The 23,789-nt window shown below is 45.7% G+C and overlaps 2 protein-coding genes across 3 annotated transcripts in view; one reads left to right on the top strand and one right to left on the bottom strand.

Moving 5' to 3' along the window:
- Window positions 1-432: 432 nt before the first annotated feature.
- HIGD1A (HIG1 hypoxia inducible domain family member 1A) lies at window positions 433-8,233 on the top strand. The gene is made up of 3 exons (XM_040352201.1): window positions 433-543; window positions 3,856-3,990; window positions 7,599-8,233. The coding sequence occupies exons 1-3, from the start codon at window positions 441-443 to the stop codon at window positions 7,646-7,648; spliced, it is 288 nt and encodes a 95-aa protein (XP_040208135.1). The 5' UTR covers window positions 433-440; the 3' UTR covers window positions 7,649-8,233.
- A 5,292-nt stretch (window positions 8,234-13,525) lies between these two features.
- Window positions 13,526-23,789, bottom strand: part of LOC120939825 (neurogenic locus notch homolog protein 1-like) — an 85,374-nt gene continuing 75,110 nt past the window's right edge. For both annotated transcript variants that reach the window (XM_040352203.1, XM_040352202.1), the window contains 3 exons: window positions 23,159-23,264; window positions 18,195-18,311; window positions 13,526-13,836 (listed from right to left, as the gene is read on the bottom strand). In XM_040352203.1, coding sequence (XP_040208137.1) covers window positions 13,764-13,836; window positions 18,195-18,311; window positions 23,159-23,264 — 296 coding nt within the window. In that variant the 3' untranslated portion in view covers window positions 13,526-13,763. The remainder of the gene's footprint in view (window positions 13,837-18,194; window positions 18,312-23,158; window positions 23,265-23,789) is intronic.

Below are 23,789 nucleotides of genomic sequence, written 5' to 3' on the forward strand. Positions count from 1 at the left end.
TGCGGACTCTGATGTAAGGGGGGGCCTCTGTGCGGACTCTGATGTAAGGGGGGGCCTCTGTGCGGACTCTGATGTAAGGGGGGGCCTCTGTGCGGACTCTGATGTAAGGGGGGGCCTCTGTGCGGACTCTGATGTAAGGGGGGCCTCTGTGCGGACTCTGATGTAAGGGGGGGGCCTCTGTGCGGACTCTGATGTAAGGGGGGGGCCTCTGTGCGGACTCTGATGTAAGGGGGGGGCCTCTGTGCGGACTCTGATGTAAGGGGGGGGCCTCTGTGCGGACTCTGATGAAAAGGGGAGGCTCTGTGCAGACTCTGATGAAAAGGGGAGGCTCTGTGTTATTGGTCCCTTCACACTCTCTATACAGCCAGCCAATCATCTCAGATTTTCTCATTCCTCAAATCTTTCTTGCATTGATGATTTTTGTTCCTTTTGCAGACAATATGGCCTCAAGCACCGGAGATGTCCTGCCAACCTACGAGCTGGGCGATACTCAGACGTCGAAGTTGATCAGAAAATCCAAAGAGTCTCCATTTGTACCAATAGGTTGGTGATTCTGAGCGGGTTTTAAAAATTATATTTTTTTAGCCTGTAATTGCTTGCATCTGACGCTGACCTAAATGCTCGGCATGCAACACTGAAAGTTGCCCTTTAGCAGCCCCAGAGGCTTGCCCCTTTTAGACCCCTTTCACACTGAAGCGTTTTTACAACGTTTTAGCGTTAAAATTAGCGCTCAAAAATGCTCTCAATGGACCCTTTCACACTGAGTCCTGCAAGCAGCATTTTTGGAGCAGCTTTTGAGCGCTGAAAAAAACGCTACAAAAACGCCCCTCTCTCCATTGAAATGAATTGAAAAGCACTGTAAACACACCTTGCCCTTTCACACCAAGGCACTGCAAAAACCCCAGTGTGAAAGGGGCCTTAGCCCTCAAGTGACAAAGGTAAATAAAATGTTGGCGCTTGAACACGGTTTTGCAACTTTGACATGTATTTGTGAAACTACATATCAACTACTTTGGTGCAGGGCTTGACAAATTTTCTTGGAATCTAGGAGTGTTTTTTTTTTTTTTTTTTTCCTAACAAAGCTTTATTTAGCATTTTAAAGGAGGTCTGGTGCTAGAAATATTGGGCCAGATTCACAGAAGAGATACGACGGCGTATCTCCTGATACACCGTCGTATCTCTGAGATACGATTGTCGTATCTATGCGACTGATTTATAGAATCAGGTTACGCATAGATAGCCCTAAGATCCGACAGGTGTAACTTGTGTTACACCGTCGGATCTTAGGCTGCAATTCTAGGCCGGCCGCTAGGTGGCGAGGCCATTGCGGTCGGCGTGGAATATGCAAATGACTAGTTACGGCGATTCACGAACGTCCGCGATGCCCGTCGATCTAAATTTTCATTGTTTCCGTAACGATTTGCGTCGTAAAGATAAAGCTAAGCCCTAGGTGGTCTAGCCAATGTTAAGTATGGGCGTCGTTCCCGCGTCAAAATTTAAAATGTCACGTCGTTTGCGTAAGTCGTCCGTGAATGGCGCTGGACGCCATTTACGTTAACGTCAAACCAATGACGTCCTTGCGACGTCATTTAGCGCAATGCACGTCGGGTAATTTGACGGACGGAGCATGCGCAGTACGCTCGGCGCGGGAAGGCGCCTAATTTAAATGGTGCCCGCCCCATTTGAATTAGGCGGGCTTGCGCCGAGCGGATTTACGTTACACCGCCGCAAGTTTACAGGTAAGTGCTTTGTGAATCAGGCACTTGCGCTGTAAACCAGCGGCGGTGTAACGTAAATGGGATACGTTACGCCGACGCCGCTGCGTAACGTAAATCTACCTGAATCTGGCCCCCTGTTCTCATTCTGGTGAGCACAGAGATATGTAACCTGGATCACTGTAACATTACATGCATGCACACGTTGGGGTGGCTACTGAAAATGTTACAGTGATCCAGGTTACATATCTCTAGGGCTGCAACTAACGATTATTTTCATAATCGATCAGTTGGCTGATTTATCGGATAATGGCCTTAAAATAAAAAAAATTTGGGCCAGTTTGTTGGGCAGATTACAAAACACAAATTGCCGCAAAAACACATTACGTGCTTTTCTGCAGCTTCTCCATTGAAGTATATTGAACCAAAAAAAAAAAACTCCTAAAAACTCCTCGCCCTTTCCAAATACGCAGCAGCTGAAAAAATATCCTGGATGTGAACGTGTCCCATAGGAAAACATGGAAATGAACTGTCGTGTGTTTCTACAGAAAGCACCAAAAAACAGAGGTGTGACCCCAGCCTGAGATGTTTAGTAACATAATGGGGGTAAAAATAAGTATAAAAAGAGCAAATAATCGCTACTGTAAGGGGTTCATTTTATTACTGTGGGACAGTGAAAGTAATATGTACAGTAGAGATTTGCTCTTTTTGTACTATAAAGGGCTAATTTTCGTTTTTTTAACCCCATTATGTTACTGGCCGATTAATCCATTTATGAAAATGGTAATCGATTAATTTCATAATCGATTAGTTGTTTTGGCCCTACATATCTCTGTGCTCACCAGAATGAGAACAATATTTCTAGCATCAGACCTCCTTTTCTAACGCTAAATAAAGCTTTGTTAGAATAAATAAATAATTATATATATATACTCTAACAATAGTTATTATTATTTTTTTTATTTCTTTGGGGGGACTGCGACATTGCGTTGAACACTAAGTGACATCTTTTGAAACACTTTTTGGGGACCAGTGACACCAATACAGTACCACTTAATGTCAGATTTGTCTGCCGCAATGTTGCTGTCCTGCTAAAATTTGCCGCCATTACTGATAATAATAAAAAAAAAAAGTCTATAAATCTATTCCATAGTTTGTAGACGCGATAACTATCAATATAGCTTATTGGTAGCAGAATACATAATGGCCTAAATCGACGAATACTTTTTTTTTTTTTTTTTTTGGATATGTTTTATAGCAGGAAGTAAAAAAGATATAATCATTTTTTTTTTTTCGGTATTTTTTTAGTTTTTTTACAGTGCAACAAATAAACAGGTGATCAAATACAGGGAGTCCGCAAGTTACGAACATCCGACTTGCGAACGACTTCTACTTACGAACGGGAGGCTGCGTGACCACTTTTCGACGGCGGGCACATTAGATGGGGAAAATCAGAAAACCACGTATCTGCCGTTCCGCACATGCGACTTACGAACATATTCGACTTAAGAACAAACCTACTGTCCCTAACCCGTTCGTAACTTGGGGACTTCCTGTACCACCAAAAAAAAGCTTTTTTTTTTTTGGGGGGGGGGGCATCAATTTTATTTGGGTGCAAGGGCGCACGCGCAATTGTCAGTGCCGTATCGATAAAAATGGCCTGGTCAGGAAGGGGGGGTAAAACCTTTTAGGTGCTGAAGTGGTTAATATTTCCAATCACTCTTTCTTTCTCTTTCTCTTTCTTTCTCTTTCTTTCTTTTTCTCTTTCTTTCTTTTTCTCTTTCTTTCTTTTTCTCTTTCTTTCTTTTTCTCTCTCTTTCTTTCTTTCTCCTATTTCCTCCTGAGTCTCCAGGGCAAAATTTGATAAAACCGCCTCTATAAAAGCACTTCTGCTAGTTCAGTAGGGAAATGTTAGAGCTGGTCAGGGTATTGTTGGCAGACTTCTTTACTTTCCGCTGTCGCTGGCACAGGAAGCGCCTAGAAATGTCCCATAGGGGGTGGATCGGAATGCAAAGGGCATTTGGGCTTGTGCTGCTCTGATTTTTATTTTGTGCTGATGTTGGCAGTCGCTGTGAGTTGCTTTGGATACATCAACAGTTATAACAAGTGCTGCTTTTTTTTTATTTATTTTTTGTTTTAGGTATTGCTGGTTTTGCTGCTGTCGTGGCCTTTGGACTGTATAAGCTGAGACACCGAGGGAACACCAAAATGTCCGTCCACCTTATACACATGCGTGTAGGAGCTCAGGGGTTCATTGTCGGTGCAATGACTTGTGGTGAGTAAATTTATATTTATCAGAACGCTCTAATGATCGGCTTCTGTCGCAGAAAGAAGTCCACACGCATTGATCCCTGCTGAAATGGCCACATTTTAATCCATCTATGGCCAGCTTGAAGCGGAACTAAAGTGCTGCTCTTTACCCGCTTAAAGAGGAAGTGAACCCTCTAAAACATTTCTTTAACCACTTTAAAGCTGCACGGCGTCATATGACATCCAAAAAGGGGATCTGTTATCCCGGGTGGACGTCATATGACGTCCAAAAAGGGGATCTGTTATCCCAGGTGGACGTCATATGATGTCCAAAAAGGGGATCTGTTATCCCGGGTGGACGTCATATGATGTTCTGTACTTTGTGCGGGGATATCTGAATGATGCCTGCACCCAGAGGCATCATTCAGATATCATTTGATGGTTCTTATAGGCGGTGGGAGGGGACATCCCCCCGCCGCCATCCGATGGGACGGGAGAGCCCGGAGACATGATCGCCGTCCGCCGGATGTGCAGCATGGTCACCAGTCATCTCTATGACTGTCGAAGGCCTGGGCGCGATGTGATGACGTCACGCCCGGGTACCCGTAAGTAAACAAAGCGCAATTGCGGCTAGTAAGAATGAGATCTGTGAATTTTTTTTCTTCTTCTTTTTTTTTTTTTTTTTTTTCACAATCTCATTCTTTCCAGCCTGGAGGAGAGATGTGGGGTCTTATTGACCCCGCATCTCTCCTTTAAAGAGGACCTGTCACACACTATTCCTATTACAAGGGATGTTTACATTCCTTGTAATGGGAATAAAAGCGATCAAAAAAATAAAAAAAAAGTGTAAAAAATAAATAAATACAAAAAATTAAAACGCCCCTGTCCCCAGTAGCTCACGCTCAGAAGCGAACGCACACTTATGTCCCACCCACGTATGTAAACGTCGTTGAAACCACACATGTGAGGTGTCGCCGCGTGCATTCCAGTGTGTGCAACAATTCTAGCACTAGACCTCCTCTAACTCTAAACTGGTAACCTGTAAAAATTTTAAAGCGTCTCCTATGGAGATTTTTAAGTAACAAAGTTTGGCGCCATTCCATGAGTGTGCGTGACATGTTTGGTATCTATTTACTCAGCGTAACATCATCTTTCATATTTTACCAAAAGATTGGGCTAACTTTACTGTTTTTTGTTATTTTTTTAAATTCATGAAACCATTTTTTATTTTTTATTTTTTACAATAAAAAAGGAGTTTTAAAAATGATTGCGCAAATAGCGTGCAAGATAAAAAGTTGTAATGACCGCCATTTTATTCCCTAGGGTGTCTGCTAAAAAAAACATATATAATGTTTTTGGGGTTCTGAGTAATTTTCTAGCAAAAGAATGATGATTTGTACATGTAGGAGAGAAGTGCCAGAATAGGCCCGGTATGGAGGTGGGTTTTAAAGCCTGGTATTGAGGTGGTTAAAAAAAAAAAAAAAAAAAACCCTGCAAGAAAAAGGCATAATGAGCTAGTAGTGTGTAGGGGTTTTTTTTTTTTTTTTTTTTTTTTTCGCAAGCTTTTCGCAATCCTCCTGTCACATTTGGCACCTTTCTGGGGAAGTGGGGAGCAGATGCCTGTCTAATACAGGTATTCTTCTCTCACTTTCAGGCATAGATACCTGCGCCACCCGCGGGTATCTATGCCACTTCCGGCGCCTTCTCTGTCCAGTGTGAACGAGCAGCGCGAGTCGCGAACCAGGAAGTGAAGCCAGCAACTGAGAGCCGAGGGACAGATCGCCTTTGGGTGCCGACATCTCGGGCACCCTGGACAGGTAAGTGTCCTTATTTTAAAAGTCTATGCTTTTCTCTGCAGCTGCAGGTTTTGTAGCTGCTGACTTAAAAAAAAAAAAAAATCGGCGGACCTCCACTTTAACCACTTAAGGACCGCCTCCTGCACATATACGTCAGCAGAATGGCACGGCTGGGCACAAGCACGTACCTGTACATCCTCTTTAAGTGCCCAGCCGCGGGTCGCCCATGACCTGGTCCGAAGCTCCGTGACCACGGCCGCTGGAGTCCCGCGATCGGTCCCCGGAGCTGAAGAACGGGGAGAGGTGAGTGTAAACATAGCTTCCCCGTTCTTCACTGTGGCAATGTCAGTGATCGTCTGTTCCCTGATATAGGGAAGCACGATCAATGACGTCACGCGTCCAGCCACACCCCCTACAGTTAGAAACACATATGAGGTCACACATAACACCTTCAGCGCCCCCTAGTGGTTAACTCCCAAACTGCAATTGTCCTTTTCACAGTAAACCATGTATTTTTATAGCATATTTTGCTGTGAAAATGACAACTGTCCCAAAAATGTTTGCCATAATGTCGCAGTCACGAAAAAAATCGCTGATCGCCGACATTGGTAGTAAAAAAATAAAATAATAAAAATGCAATAATACTATCCCTTTTTTTGTAAACGCTATAAATTTAGCGCAAACCAATCGATAAACGCTTATTGCGATTATTTTTTTAATTTTTTTTTTACCAAAAATAGGTAGAAGAATACGTATCGGCCTAAACTGAGGAAAAATAAATATTTTTTTTTTATATATTTTTGGGGGATATTTACTATAGTAAAAAATATTGAATTTTTTTTTCAAAATTGTCGCTCTATTTTTGTTTATAGCGCAAAAAATAAAAACCGCAGAGGTGATCAAATACCACCAAAAGAAAGATCTATTTGTGGGGAAAAAAAGGACGCCAATTTTGTTTGGGAGCCACGTAGCACGACCGCGCAATTGTCGGTTAAAGCGACGCAGTGCCGAATCGCAAAAAGTGCTCTATTCTTTGACCAGCAATATGGTCCGGGGCTTAAGTGGTTAAAAGTCAGCAGCTGCAGGTTTTGTAGCTGCTGACTTAAAAAAAAAAAAAAAAAAATCGGCGGACCTCCACTTTAAACAAAAAATAAACCCCAGTTATGATTAAATACCAACAAAAGAAAGCTCTTTCTGTTCCTACGACCGTGCAATTGTCATTCAAAGTGCAAAAAGCACTGAAAATCGGCCTGGGCAGGAAGGGGGTGAAAGTACCCAGTAGGCGCCTGGTTTTGGGATGGGACATAAAATCTAACAGACATGATAGTCCGCTGTCCGCAATGCTTTGACCATATACTGTATGTGTGTACAGTGGTCATGGTAGAGCAATTCCATTGTTGGCTCCTCCTGAGACCAGGAATGATGTAAATGTTTTAAGAATATTCGAAAAACCTCAAGAAGTGGGATTATGTAGGCAACGCATAAAAAACTTCAAAATATATAAAAAATATCAATCTATTACAAAAAATGAAAAATATTTTTACAAAATATCATAGTTATACACAATGTACAGAACATATATGATGCAATTACTGATATTGATATTTTTTTTTATATATTTTGAAGTTTTTTTATGCGTTGCCTACATAATCCCACTTCTTGAGGTTTTTAGAATATTCTTAATAATTACGGGATGACGGCAACTACATGCTGTTTTGTATGAGTTGGTCTTTTTTCTGATGTAAATGTTTTTTGTACTCTGCTGTAAAGTGTGTTTTTTTTTTTTTTTTGTATGAATTTTGCAGAATAATTTTCTTATGGTCCCTTTTCTCTGCAGGTGTTCTGTACTCCATGTACAAGGAGTATCTGGCCAAGCCCAAGGAGTAGCGGACGAGCAATTCCCTCGGCACAGAGTGACGATACGGACCTCACATTGGGGTGGCTTTCTATTTTAGTTGCCTGCGGCACATTCTCTGCAAGGATGACACCGCAATACATTGCAGACAAATCCAGAGCAGCTTAGGGATTGAACTTTTATTTTTTGCCTCTTTAAAAAAAAAAAAAAAAGGCACTGAAATCCACTTCTGTAAATGAGCAATGTTTAGAATCTATTTATTTCTTATTTTATAACTTAAAACCTGAATAAGGGCAGTTTAATGTTATTATGGGGGTTTTATTTTTCTAGCCCTTGGGCTCCCGCATCTGACGATGACCCATCGAGAAAATGTTATATTTTTTTTAATTTAAATTTGCCCTTTTTTATTTTCCTATTATACAAAAAAAAAAACAATGGTGGTCTGGAAGTTTCTCCCAAAGCTGATGCCGCCTCACTAGGCACAATGTGTTCTCCGCCTAACCCTGTGGAACCCTCGGAATTCGGTGAAACAGAAAAACCGTTACAGACGTCTGCTCTGTAGGGCGATTGGATTTGTTTTGTTACATTCCACTTTTGTGTATTTCTGTTTTTTTTTTTTTTTGACAATAAATCGGACATCTCGGTCTCGCCCACTGGTGTCTCTGGTATAATTGATCAGCTCTGTACAAAATGAGGGCCTTGCTGCAACACGTGGTCATCTGTGCACTGCTATGGATCATTTAAAGCGGTGATCTCCAAACTGCGGCCCTTAGCTTTCTTTTATCTGGCCCTTGGGGCACCATTTCCTCCCCGCTGACTGGCCATTGATATGGGGCGCCGTTTCCTCCCCGCTGACTGGCCATTGATATGGGGCGCCGTTTCCTCCCCGCTGACTGGCCATTGATATGGGGCGCCGTTTCCTCCCCGCTGACTGGCCATTGATATGGGGCACCGTTTCCTCCCCACTGACTGGCCATTGATATATGGGGCACCGTTCCCTCCCCGCTGACTAGCCAACGATATGGGGCACCGTTCCCTCCCCGCTGACTGGCCAACGATATGGGGCACCATTTCCTCCCTGCTGACTGGCCAACGATATGGGGCACCATTTCCTCCCTGCTGACTGGCCAACGATATGGGGCACCATTTCCTCCCCGCTGACTGGCCAACGATATGGGGCACCATTTCCTCCCCGCTGACTGGCCAACGATATGGGGCACCATTTCCTCCCTGCTGACTGGCCAACGATATGGGGCACCATTTCCTCCCTGCTGACTGGCCAACGATATGGGGCACCATTTCCTCCCTGCTGACTGGCCAACGATATGGGGCACCATTTCCTCCCTGCTGACTGGCCAACGATATGGGGCACCGTTTCCTCCCTGCTGACTGTCCAATGATATGGGGCACCATTGCCCCCCCTCCCCTGCTGACTGGCTAACCATATGGGGCACCATTGCCCCCCCTCCCCTGCTGACTGGCCAACGGTATGGGGCACCATTGCCCCCCCTCCCTTGCTGACTGGCCAACGATATGGGGCACCATTGCCCCCCCTCCCCTGCTGACTGGCCAACGATATGGGGCACCATTGCCCCCCCCCCTCCCCTGCTGACTGGCCAACGATATGGGGCACCATTCCCTCCCCCCCTGCTGGCTGGCCAAGGACATGGGGCACCATTCAGCACCCACCCTGGCTGGACAACGAATGATGATATCTGACTTGAGGAATTCACTGCTCTTATTGCAAACTTTTGAGGACAAATTACTCCACAGTGCCTGCAGCTTCAGAGGTTGGTGAGGACTTGTGTTAGAATTTATTCACAACTTGTCAGGAATATTTAAACATTTGAATGTCAATAGCATGGCCATTTTTTAAAGCCTTTTAACCTTAAAGGACCAACAGTGAGGCAGATCCTACCTTCTATGTTTATAGAAAAAGTGGAGATTTGCACATAATTTCAGCAGCTTTATCTCTGCTGATTGCTTTGCAATGCTGGTTTTATTAATGGTATCCTTTCCTTTTTAAGTCCTATTACATGCTTGGTCTGAATTGCTCAGATATGTGGCCAATTTCTTGGAAACAAAGAAGGAATTGGTGAGGGACACTGACCATCCTGGCAGTCAGGTGTTTCTGGAGTGAAATTATCTCTAGGAAAATGTGTTGCGTGATATGGAATATGTATTAAAGCAGCCACCAACATTGGACACGGTGAGGACGACCATTCCAAGGGAATCGGCAATCCTTGCATATAAAAGGTCCACCTAAACTGAACCCGAGCCTGACTTTCAGCCAAGGCCCTCTCCCCCCCCATGAACTAACTATAAAGCTTTACCTTAACCTTCAAACTTGCACTGCCCCTAAACAACATTTAGGTGCTTATTTAGGTTTCTTTTCACTTTTGGTGTGTGTCACCTACAATCCACCACAGCTGGAGGGGGGCTATACACGTGCTGTGTTTCTTTGTGTTGCATGGCATGGTAAAGTTGCCAAACTCTTTTTCAAGTCAAGGAGGCCACACCTCATCAGATCGCCAACTCCACACCTGGAAGCCACCATCTTGGAACCGATCCACCACAGATTGCTTTTCAGTGTCTGCCACAGTACCACTGCCAGGCCGCTCCACCGAACCACGCCACGTGGACCATTATTAAAATGCAGGCCGTGGTAGTCTCCCTAGCTTAACCAACTCCATACCGGGCACTTTCACCCCCTTCCTGCCCAAGCCATTTTTTAGCTTTCAGCGCTGTCATACCACACTTTACCCCACAAATAGAGCTTTCTTTTGGTGGTATTTGATCACCTCTGCGGTTTTTATTTATTATCCTATAAACAAAAGAAGAATGACAAGTTTGAAAAAAAAAGAAAAAACACTTTTTTTTTTCTACAATAAATTTCCCAATTTTTATTTTTAAAACAAATTCTTTCCTCAGTTTAGGCCGATACGTATTCTTCTACATATTTTTGGTAAAAAAAAATCGCAATAATCGTTTATCGACTGGTTTGCACAAAAGTTATAGCGTTTACAAAATAGGGGATAGTTTTATGGCATTTTTAGTGTTGCATGTTTTTTTTTTTTTTTTTTTACTAGTAATGGCGGCGATCTGCAATTTTTTTTTTTTTTTTTTTTTAAATCGTGAATGCGAGGGTGTTAGAAAAAAAATGTATAATGTTTGGAGGTTCTAGGTAATTTTTTTGGCATAAAAAAAAAAAGTTTTTAACTTGTAAACGCAGAGTCTGAAAAAAGAGGCTTGGTCCTTAAGTGGTTAAGCTTGCGACTTAGGGTGTCCTGGCCCTAACCCTTCCCCCCCCCCCCCCCAAATACAAAAAGGACTGTTAAGAGAAATAAAACCTCTTTTGCATCCAAGAAGTGTCTGGCACCCAATGCCTTTCACCATCTTTGAACCCACTATGCAGAGGCGTAGCTTGAAGCTTGTGGGCCCCCGATGCAAAAGTTGACCTGGCCCCTGGGCTGTTCTCACCCTGTGCTCCTCTCCATTCAGGAAATGGCTCATGGCTTGTCCGCAGCCAATGAGAACAGAGGGGTGTGGACTGTGGAAGCCAGTACTGGAGAGTGGCTGTGGGGCCCTTGGGCAGATCGGAGCTGGACTTTGTGGAGGATATGATAATATGACAGGGAGGCTGCAGGGGCCTCCTGGAGCTAGGGGTGGGGGTTGCGATTGTGACCCCTGCAGCCCCTTATGCTACGCCCATGCCACTGTGCCTTGCAACCCACTACATACAGAAGGATGTCAGCTATCTCTGGCCCTGGAGGTTCTCATTAGACCAAAGGAGACCGAGGGACCTTGTTACATCTTCATAGGCGCTGATTGAACTTGCAGTAAAATCGCAGCAAATGGTTCACATCTCTGCGAATTGTTCCCTGTGTGCCTCCTGAAAATCGCGGTGAAATTCGCACATGTCCACCTCAAAACGCAAAGCAAATTCGCACCTCACACGGGACAAAGTTCGGGACGTCATATCAGGTCCACCCATCACCTTCGCATGCAGTTCATTGCATCTTACCAAAATTTTACCCAAATTTTTCTTGAAAAGTTAAGGACGTGAGAACTTTCAAATTTTGCTCATACCTACCACTGATATTGTATCTCTCTCCATGGTCTGATATATCCAGTCTGTGTGTAAATCTTCCGTAAATTCAATGAGAAAATAAAACTATGAGAAGTTTAACCACTTAAGGACACCTTCACGCCGATATACGTTGGCAGAATGGCACGGGTGGGTACATCCTTGTACGTGGCTCTTTAAGCCCAGCCGTGGGGTCGCGCGTGCACGTGACCTGGTCCGAAGCTCCGTGTAGCCGCGGGACTCGCGGACCCGATTGCTGCTGGAGTCCCGCGATCGGTCCCTGGAGCTGAAGAACGGGGAGAGCTGTGTGTAAACACAGCTTCCCCGTTCTTCACAGTGGCGCCGTCATCGATCGTGTGTTCCCTTTTATAGGGAAACACAATCGATGATGTCACACCTACAGCCACACCCCCCTACAGTTAGAAACACAAATGAGGTCACACATAACCCCTTCAGCGCCCCCTTGTGGTTAACTCCCAAACTGCAACTGTCATTTTCACAGTAAACAATGGCCCAGATTCAAGAAGCAATTGCACCTTCGTAACCATAGGTTACACAGCGCAATTGCTTACTTGCTCCGGCGTTACGAATGCTCCTGATTCAGGAACATCGTAACGCCGACTGCAGCCTAAAATCTGCGTGGCATAAGGCTCTTATGCCACGCATATCTTAGGCTGCATTCTTGCGATGACCGCTAGGGGGCGCTCCCATTGTGCTCAGTGTATAGTATGCAAATTGCATACTAACACCGATTCACAATGTTGCGCGGGCCCTGCGTACGCAAGTTACGGAGTTTCCGTACAGCCTCTTTAGCGTAAGGCTGCCCCTTCTAATAGTAGGGGCAGCCAATGCTAAAGTATACACGCCGTTCCCGCGTCGTGAAATTTGAATTTCACGTCGTTAGCGTAAGTGATTCGTGAATGTCGCTAGGCGCCATTCACGTTCACTTGGAAGCAAATGACATCCTTGCGACGTCATTTTCCGCAATGCACGTCGGGAAAGTTTCCCGACGGAGCATGCACTCGGCGCGGGAGCGCGCCTAATTTAAATTCTTCCCGCCCCCTACGGGATCATTTACATTAGGCGCCCTTACGCAGGGCAATTTTAAAGAGCGCACACGCAATTTACGGAGCTGCTGCTCCGTGAATCGCGCGCAGCGCAGATAGTTTGCGGGGGCGCAGGGCAAAAACGCTGCCCTGTGCCTCCGTAAAAAAGGGGCAAATCGTACCTGAATCTGGGCCAATGCATTTTTCGCTGTGAAAAATGTGTCAAAATTGTCTGAAGTGTCCGCCATAATGTCGCGGTCACGAAAAAAATCGCTGATCGCCGCCATTAGTAGTAAAAAAATAAAAATGCAATAAAACTATCTCCTTTTTTGTAAACGCTATACATTTTGCGCAAACCAATCGATAAACGCTTATTGCGATTTTTTTTACCAAAAATATGTAGAAGAATACGTATTGGCCTAAACTGAGGGAAAAAAATGTTTTTTTATATATTTTTGGGGGATATTTATTATAGCAAAAAGTAAAAAATATTGAATTATTTTCAAAATTGTCGCTCTATTTTTGTTTATAGCGCAAAAAATAAAAACCGCAGAGGTGATCAAATACCATCAAAAGAAAGCTCTATTTGTGGGGAAAAAAGGACGCCAATTTTGTTTGGGAGCCACGTCGCACGACCGCGCAATTGTCAGTTAAAGCGACGTAATGCCGAATCGCAAAAACTTTCCGGGTCCTTTTAGCTGCCTAAAGGTCCGGGGCTTAAGTGGTTAATCAAACTTTTTACATTTGTACATTAGAAGAAGTCGGCACAGCTTTCATATTTTCTGAATAAAATCCCAATACTTTAATAACTGAAGCATAAAGCACCATAATAAAGAATAAAAATAAAAAGGTTCTTGTGCTGAGTACTGGCGACCAATAATGCGTCTCGGTCTCTTCTTGATACAAGTTACGGTATAAACAGAATGGTCTCCGGTGTCTCCTCCACTCTCCGCATTGATGTCCTGGAGACAAATGTCAGGACTGGTGGGATGCTTTATCCGTCATCCTCCATGCTCAGGTCTTCGTAGGACATTGGATTTTGTAGCCGACTACGTATGCCTGGACATACACCCGGACCTGGTTGATCCTGCCAGGAGACACCAACATTCACAAGGGCCATCAACACCAAAACAAGTACAAACCCAAGTACAACCCTTATCAGAATTTTTAAGCAAAAAGTCATCTTCTGAGGCTAGGGTGACCACGTGTCCCGGATTGCCCGGGACAGTCCCGCATTTTGCAGGTCTGTCCCGGGCACCTTCATTCCGGGACAATACAGTGTCCCGGAATGAAACTGACACAACCACCACCTGGGCCAATCTGATGCCCCCAAGAAAGGCCGCCACATCACCGCTTTACTCACTGACAGTACTTGTCCTGGCCGGGAAATGCCTGGGGGAGCACAATCCCCGCCCCCTGCTTGTGATTGGAGAAATCATAAATCCCGCCTCTTGTGTCCAATCACTGTGCTGTGATTCGTTACACCACAAGCTGATTTTTGGGAAGGGAGGTGTCCCTGAATGGTAGTTTGGAAATGTGGTCACCCTATCTGGGTCCTGTCTTGTAGAGGTCTAACCAGTTTACCCAAAAATTAACCACTAGACGACCAGCCCCCGCCGTTATACTGCGGCAGGTTGGCTCTCCTGGGCAAATCGCTGTAGCTATAAATCGGCCGCTTTAAGACCATGGGGGGGGGGGGGCACGATGTCCGCCGTGGACCCGCGATTGCTGCTGAGAGAGACAGGACGGAGATCTGTCAATGTAAACAGCAGTGTTCATTTTGTCCACTAAAACATTTTAGTCAACTAACGTAATACCATTTTAGTCGACTAAAACGAAAACAATTGAGATTACTAAAATACGACTAAAACTAAAATGGCATTTTAGTCAAAAGACAAATAGCCAGATTCAGGTAGCTTTACGCCGGCGTATCAGTAGATACGCCGACCTAACTCTGGGCCAGATTCATGTAGATCTGCGGATCTTTAGATCCGCTAGATCTGCGTGTTTTACGATCCGCCGGTGCAATTTAGCGAGGCTAGTGCAGTATTCATCAAGCACTTACCTCGCAAAAAGCACCGTCGGATCGTAACTCCCCCCGGCGGAATGCAAATTCCGCGGCTAGGGGGAGTGTACAATTCAAATCAGGCGCGTTCCCGCGCCGATTTAACTGCGCATGCGCCGCCGGCGAAATATCCCAGTGCGCATGCTCCAAATGACGTCGCTAGGACGTCATTGTTAGCGGCGGGTACGTCAATTGCTGCCATCGGTATTCCCGATCGACTTACCCAAATGACGTAAAAATTTGAATCTCGGCGCGGGAACGTCGGCCATACTTAACATTAGCTACCCCTCATATAGCAGGGGTAACTATCCGCCGGAAAAAGCCGAACGCAAACGACGTTAAAAAAAAGCGACGGGCGGGCGTACGGACTTGAATCGGCGGTTCTCCTCATTTGCATATGTAAAAAAAAGCGACGACACCTAGCGGCCAGCGGGAGATTGCAGCCTAAGATTCGACTGGTGTAAGTCACTTACACCTGTCGGATCTAAGGGAGATCTATGCGGAACTGATTCTTATGAATCAGCCTCATAGATCCGACCGTGGGATCTCACAGATACGACGGCGGATCAGGAGATCCGCCGTCGTATCTCTTGATGAATCTGGCCCTCTGAATCTACGCCGTCCTAAATTTAAGCGTATTCTGGAAACCAGATACGCTTAAATTAGGCTAAGATACAAGCGGCGTAAGTCTCCTACGCCGTCGTATCTTAGGGTGCAATATTTAGGCTGACCGCTAGGTGGCGCTTCCGTTGGGTTCTGCGTAGAATATGTAAATGACTAGATACGCCGATTCACGAACCTACGTGCGCCCGGCGCATTTTTTTTTTACGTCGTTTACGTATGGCTTTTTCCGGCGTAAAGTTAGTCGAACAAATAGCTGGCCTAGTAGATGTTAAGTATGGCCGTCGTTCCCGCGTCGAAATGTGAAAGTTTTACGTCGTTTGCGTAAGTCGTCCGTGAATGGGGCTGGACGTCATTTACGTTCACGTCAAAACCAATACGTCCTTGCGGCGTACTTTGGAGCAATGCACACTGGGATATGTCCACGGACAGTGCACGCGCCGTTCTTAAAAAATGTCAATCACGTCGGGTCACCAATCATTTACATAAAACACGCCCCCCTCATCCTCATTTGAATTAGGCGCGCTTACGCCGGCCCCATTTACGCTACGCCGCCGTAAGTTAGGAGGCAAGTGCTTTGTGAATACAGCACTTGCCTCTCTGACTTACGGCGGCGTAGCGTAAATACGATACGCTACGCCGCCGGAAAGATGCGGCGCCGTACCTGAATCTAGCTATAAGACTAAAACTAAATTGAAATTTGATGTCATAATTAACATTGGTCTGTAGTGCATGTTCGTACCTCAATATCATAAATAACATCAAATATCAATATCAAATAACATATAACATTTTTCACTCCAGCAGTATATAATATATATATATATCAGGGCTTTTTTTTTCTCAAACAATAGGTGCTGGAACTTAACCACGACCCCACAAAACCCCTCCCCCTACACACACCCTCCAAATCACATCAAATAGTGGGTCGGTGGCGGCTGGTGCTCTAAATTTGGGGGGTGCGCCTTGAACTTGTTCTGCATACACACGGCAGAACTTTTTCAGCCAACATTCACCAAACCACGTGGTTTTTCAGCTCTTTACCGCCACCCTTTGGGCAACTTCTGCTATTGTTGTCTGATGTTTAGCATTGGTTCAGAGCATGCGTGTTTGTACTTTGTACACACGATCGGATTATCCTCCAATCGGACATTTGTTGTCGGAAAGATTGAGAGCATGCACAGCCAACATTTGCCCGTGGAAATTCCGACAACAATTGTCCGATGGAGCGTACAGACGGTCGGATTGTCCGATGAAACACGTCCGCCGCACCACTGTTGTCGGAAAGTCCGATCGCGTGTATGGGCCTTTGGAAATGGACCAGCACTTACCTGTCACTTTTCTTACATTTCTGTGTTGAAGAAAGTAGTGATCTGATTATTGATTGGAGGGGAAGGAACTATACAAACAATCTTGGGAAGCGTGCTTCTGAAGCCCTGTACACACGGCGGGGAAAAAAAAAACGCCGGTTTTCCTGACGGGATTCCTGGCAAGCTTGCCTTGCAAAGCCGTGTATACAGACGGGCCACTCGAAAGAACCGCCGTTCTTTTGAATGGCAAGGAACGCGGTGACGTCATCGACTACGACGAGCCGGCGTCTCGTCACATTCAATGCGTCGCTGCCATCTTGCTACACCCTACACCAGGGCTCGACAAATCCCGGGCGCCAGGTTGCGAGCTGGCGCCATCTGGTGGTGAGCCGTTGGTATTACAAGTTATTACCACCAGATGTGTAAGCTGGCGCCATCTGGTGTTGGCCGTTGGTATTACAAGTTAAGCATTACAAGTTAAACAGCAATTTAAATTTAAATAATTTTTCACTATTTTTCACTGCCATCTTCTTCCCTCTAATTAGAACCCCCAAACATTATATATTTTTTATCCTAACACCCTAGAGAATAAAATGGCAATCGTTGCAATACTTTCTGTCACGCCGTATTTGCGCAGCGGTCTTACAAGCGCACCTTTTTGGGGAAAAAATTACACTTTTTTTAATTAAAAAAATAAGACAACAGTAAAATTATCCCCATAATATTATGAAAGATAATGTTACGCCGAGTAAATTCATACCCAACATGTCACGCTTCAAAATTGCGTCCGCTCGTGGAATGCCGACAAACTTTTACCCTTTAAAATCTTCATAGGCGACGTTTAAAAAAATCTACAGGTTGCATGTTTTGAGTTACAGAGGAGGTCTAGGGCTAGAATTATTGCTCTCGCTCGAACGATCGCGGCGATACTTCACATGTGTGGTTTGAACACAGTTTACATATGCGGGCGCTGCTCACGTATGCGTTCGCTTCTGCGCGCAAGCTCGTCGGGACGGGGTGCGTTTTCTGGCTCCTAACTTTTTTAGCTGGCTCCTAGATTCCAAGCAAATTTGTCAAACCCTGTCCTACACTAACCTTGTATGCTACCGCGCATGCGTCCAAGTGTTATATCGCGCATGCGCGGTTTTTCACCGCATACAGACAACCGTTTTTCTCAGCAGGAAACACTCTGCCGGGAAACGCGACGAGGAAACAGAGAGCAGGGTTCTCTATTTTCCCGTCGGGATTCCCGGCCAAATGCTCTCCTGGCAGTTTTCCTGCCGGGAAAACCAGTCGTGTGTACGAGGCTCGATTGGTGGCTGGAGGTTTTGGCACGGTACAAACAATTCTCGGAACTGTGCCTTGCAGTCGTGCTTTTCCATGAAATGATTGACCAGCAGAAGGCGCGGTATGTTATGGGTCTTTCCTAAAAACCTGGGAGGTACTCACCGATATTTGGTACACAATTGGACCCCCAGGGGACCGCAGCGTTCCACGTAACTCTCTCGCACCCCCTGGCGGACGGCTCTTGACGTGCTCAGCTTGGTGGTAACGATGGGACACGTCCTGCAGGATTATAAGGGAAACAATAAATTATAAGGATGTAGTCATTTTCTATATTTTTACTATATTTTGGGATTCTGTGTCTTTGCTCAGTGTAACACCTAGTGTCTGGTTCCTAGGACGTTGGGTCTTGGGGTCGGCAGTGATGGAAGGATCTCCACTCTTGAGAGGAACCCTTGAAGATACCGGCTGCCATGGAGTTCTATTTAGTCCTAGAGGAAGTGGAGTGCAGTTGTGTCATTGGTATGAATTGTGCCCCGTTTGTTGGTACCAGTGAAGGAAATAGTGTCCCAAGGGCCGGATAAAAGAAGGCAAAGGGCCGCATCTGGCCCCCGGGCCACAGTTTGAAGACCACTGCACTCGATCCTCAGTTCAGTCCGGAGTCAATTTATATTTATACAACATTTGGAAAACTGCATTTACTATTCATTCTGTGTGAATGCTGGCAAAATCAAATGTTATTTGGCTATTTTTCCCACCAGTTGCGGCTGGTGCTCAATTTTTTTTTTGGGGGGGGGGGTGCAAACAAACTAAAAAACAAAAAACATCAATTGCAGCTACTGTGCCCATGAATTGCCACCACTGTGCCATCAAAAGCAGCCACTGTACCCATCAATTGCTGACACTCTATGTCTATCAATTGTAGCGCCACTATGCCCATCATTTGCTGACACTGTGCCCATCAATTGCCGCTACTGTGCCCCATCAGTTGCTGCCAGTGTGCCCATCAATTGCCGCTACTGTGCCCCATCAGTTGCTGCCAGTGTGCCCATCAATTGCCGCTACTGTGCCCCATCAGTTGCTGCCAGTGTTCCCATCAATTGCCGCTACTGTGCCCCATCAGATGCTGCCAGTCTTCTCATCAATTCCTGCTACTGTGCCCCATCAGATGCTGCCAGTGTGCCGATCAATTGCCACTACTGTGCCCCATCATTTGCTGCCAGTGTGCCCCATCAGATGCTGCCAGTGTGCCCATCAATTGCCGCTACTGTGCCCCATCAGATGCTGCCAGTGTGCCAATCAATTGCCACTACTGTGCCCCATCAGTTGCTGCCAGTGTGCCCCATCAGATGCTGCCAGTGTGCCCATCAATTGCCGCTACTGTGCCCCATCAGATGCTGCCAGTGTGCCAATCAATTGCCACTACTGTGCCCCATCAGATGCTGCCAGTGTGCCAATCAATTGCCACTACTGTGCCCCATCAGATGCTGCCAATGTTCTCATTAATTGCCGCTACTGTGCCCCATCAGATGCTGCCAGCAGGGCCGCCATCAGGGGCGTACAGGCAGTACACCTGTAAGGGGCCCGGATGGCAACCCCCGTTTTTTTTTATAAGGGGTCCGGAGGTCACCAGGGCCCTGGATGGCAACCCCCCATTTTTTTATTTATTTTTTATATATATAAAAAAATATATATATATATATATATTTATTTATTTTTTTAATAAAGGGCCCAGAGGTCCCCAGGCCCCCGGATGACAACACCTTTATTTTTTATATATTTTTTTAATATATATATATATATATCTATATATTTTTTTATTAAGGGCCCGGTGGTCCCCAGGGCCATGGATGGCAACCCTCCTTTTTTATATAAAAAAATACATTTTATATGTATATATTTTTTTATTTCTTTTATATATCCCCAGGTCCCCAGGGCCCCATGTGGCAACCTGCCTTTTTTATACACATTTTTTTCTTTCTTTTTTTTTTTCTTTTTATTCCTTTATTTTCTTTTTTATAGGCTCCGAAAGGCAACCCCCCTTTTTTTAATAATTTTTTTATAAAAAAAGTATATATTTATTTTTTATATATTTTTTTATTTATTTTTTATTAAAGGGCCCAGAGGTTTCTTTTTTTTTTCTTTTTATTAAAAGGCCAAGAGGTCCCCATGGTCCCGGATGGCAACCCCCTTTTTTTTGTATTTTTTTTTATAAAAAATTTTTTTTTTTTAATTTATTTTTTATATATATATAAAAACATTTTTATCAAAGGGCCCAGATGTCCACAGGGCCCCAGATGGCAACACCTGAAGCTGTGTAAGGGGCCCCATAATTCCTGATGGCGGCCCTGGCTGCCAGTGTGCCGCTCAATTGTGCCCATCAGATGCTGCCGGCACTTACCTGTCTCGGAGAGGGTCAGCGGCGGTCTCCTGCACGTCCTCCGTGTCTTCTTCCATCCTCTCTCAGGCGTCCAAGCACAGCGCCTGACGTTTCAGCCAATCAGATAACCGGTAACCGACCCGGCAACCTGATTGGCTGAGAGGAGGTTCAGTGTTAGCAAAGCAAATTCCTTCACTTTGCTATCACACAGCTGAGTGTTCACTGTTTTGGGCGGCTACGGCTCTAATCAGGTGCTTTCAAAAAACACCCCGCCGGTGTAATTCAGATGCCCGACGCCCGAAAATGGGCCGGACACCTGAATATGGGGTGTCAGCGGCGACCATAGATTCATGCAATGTATGAATCTATCTATAATGATAGAGCGGTGCAGGAGAGAGGGGGCGGCGCTCCTGCGCCCTTTATGGACGCACCACCACTGTTTCCCACCGTGTCAAATGTCCCTAATTCATAAGAATAGCTGAATCTGGAAATACTACTTTATGGCGACCAGATAGAGCTGATGAGGAAATACTTATTATCAGCTTCAACTAGTGGCCATTACATGAAATTTCCGGATGAAGAACATCCGTCCTGGGATGCATATAACCTGATAACATTCGATTCTGCCTGTATTCATACCAAATAAATGCAGGTTTTCAGGATGAATAGCTTTGTAACATTTTCTTAAATACACCCCTAAGAGTACAGATGGTACAGCCCAGAAAGTTAGAAAGACGTAAAGAAGACCGAGGACTACTGTGTCCTAAGTAGAAACTTACAGGCATCCAATCCCTTCCTCTTCTCATTGCGATAGTGCAGGGGTCTCCAAACGGGATGTGGCCCTCTGCTTGCCTTCATCCAGCCCTGTAGCCACTTTTCCTCCCACTGATGTGAGGCACTATTCCTCCTACTGACATCAATGATGAGGCATAATGCCTTACACCGACACCAACAGTGGGGCATCATTTATTTCACTGATACCAATGATGGGACACTATTCCTTCCACTGACACCAGTGATGGGGCACTATTCCTTCCACTGACACCAAGGATGGGACACTATTCCTTCCACTGACACCAAGGATGAGGCACTATTCCTTCCACTGACACCAGTGATGGGGCACTATTCCTTCCACTGACACCAGTGATGGGGCACTATTCCTTCCACTGATACCAATGATGGGACACTATTCCTCCCACTGATACCAATGATGGGGTACTACTCCTCCCACTGACACCAAGGATGGGGCACTATTCCTTCCACTGATACCAATGATGGAGCACTATTCCTTCCACTGACACCAGTGATGGGACACTATTCCTCCCACTGATACCAAGGATGGGGCACTATTCCTCCCACTGACACCAAGGATGGGGCATTATTCCTTCCACTGATACCAAGGATGGGGCACTGTTCCTTCCACTGACACCAAGGATGGGACACTATTCTTTCCACTGACACCAAGGATGGGGCACTATTCCTTCTACTGATACCAATGATGGGGCATTATTCCTTCCACTAACACCAAGGATGGGACACTATTCCTCCCACTGATACCAAGGATGGGGCACTATTCCTCCCACTGACACCAAGGATGGGGCATTATTCCTTCCACTGACACCAGTGATGGGACACTATTCCTCCTACTGATACCAAGGATGGGGCACTATTCCTCCCACTGACACCAAGTATGGGGCACTATTCCTTTCACTGATACCAATGATGGGGTATTATTCCTTCCACTGACACCAAGTATGGGGCACTATTCCTTCCACTGATACCAATGATGGGGTATTATTCCTTCCACTGACACCAAGTATGGGGCACTATTCCTTCCACTGATACCAAGGAGAGGAAAAAGAGAGAGAGAGAGAGAGGGGGGGGAGATGGGAGAGGGGAAGAGAGAGGATGGAGAGAGAGAGGGGGGAGAGTGGGAGGGGGAGAGAGAAAGGGGGAGTGGGAGAAAGAGAGGGGGAGGAGAGAGAGAGGGAGAGAGAGAGGAAAAATAGGAAGGGGGAGAGAGAGAGGAAAACAGAGAGAGGGATAGAGAGAGAGGGAGAGAGAGGAAAAAAGAGGGAGGGGGAGAGGGAGGGGGAGAGGGAGGGGGAGAGAGAGAATGAGAGAGAGAGGAAAAGAGAGGGAGAGAGAGAGAGAGAGAGAGAGAGAAAGAGGGATAGGGAGGAAAAAAGAGGGAGGGGAGAGAGAGAGGGAGAGAGGAAAAGAGAGGGAGAGAGAGAGAGAGAGAGAGAGGAAAAGAGAGGGAGAGAGAGAGAGAGAGGGAGAGGGAGAGAGAGAGAGAGAGAGAGAGAGAGAGAGAGAGAGAGAGAGAGGAAAAAAAGAGGGAGGGGAGAGAGAGAGGAAAAGAGAGGGAGGGGGAGAGAGAGAGGGAGAGAGAGAGAGAGGAAAAGAGAGGGAGAGAGAGAGAGAGAGAGGAAAAAAGAGGGAGGGGAGAGAGAGAGGAAAAGAGAGGGAGGGGGAGAGAGAGGGGGGGAAAGAGAGAGAGGGAGAGAGAGAGAGAAAGAGAGAGAGAGAGAGGAAAAGAGAGAGAGGGAGGGGAGGAGGGAGAGAGGAAAAAATAGAGAGGGAGGGGGAGAGAGAGAGGAGGGAGGGGGAGAGGGAGAGAGAGATAGAAAGAGAGAGAGAGAGGGGAGAAAGAGGAAAAGAGAGAGAGGAAGGGGGAGAGAGAGAGAGGGATCTATCTAATACCAGCATGCTCACACCTACTGACCATCATACCAGAGCTACTTACAGCCTCTCACATCGATGTCCCGCAGTGCCCGGCACACACTCACACTTGTTGAAGGGTTTACAGGTTGCCCCATGTTGGCAGGGGGGTACACAGGGCTCTGCGATAGCTGGAAGAGTGCCAGAGAGATGAAAGATAATAAGGGGGGCATTGGAGGATTATGGGTAATATATTTGGTGCTATGTGATCTAGGCTTTCTCTGTTCATCAGATGTAAATGAAGGGGGGTCATTACAGGGGGAAGGGAACAATTTTGTTAAAATAGATTTCTGGTGTAATATTAGCAATTCTGCTGTTTTTCAATCTTCACGAATTCAGCTACTTTTCAATACTCCTTATTTAGAGCATGGGTGCCCAACCTGTGGTCCTCCAGCTGTTGCAGAACTACAAGTCCCATGAGGCACTGCAAGGGTGACAAGCATGGTCCCCAAAGGCTGAGGCAAGATGGGACTTGTAGTTCCATAACAGCTGGAGGACCACAGGTTGAGCACCCATGATTTAGAGGGGAGGTGTGTTATTTGGGGGTGTTTTTAGGGTAGTTTTGTTTATTTAATGCAGGGGGGGTCCATCAATGCAAACATATGCTGAACAAACGTCACAAGCATTTTCCCAGCAGTCACAAATTCTCGCCATAT

The sequence above is a fragment of the Rana temporaria genome, chromosome 5 (genome assembly GCF_905171775.1).
Source record: "Rana temporaria chromosome 5, aRanTem1.1, whole genome shotgun sequence".
NCBI classification, from domain to species: Eukaryota; Metazoa; Chordata; class Amphibia; order Anura; family Ranidae; genus Rana; species Rana temporaria.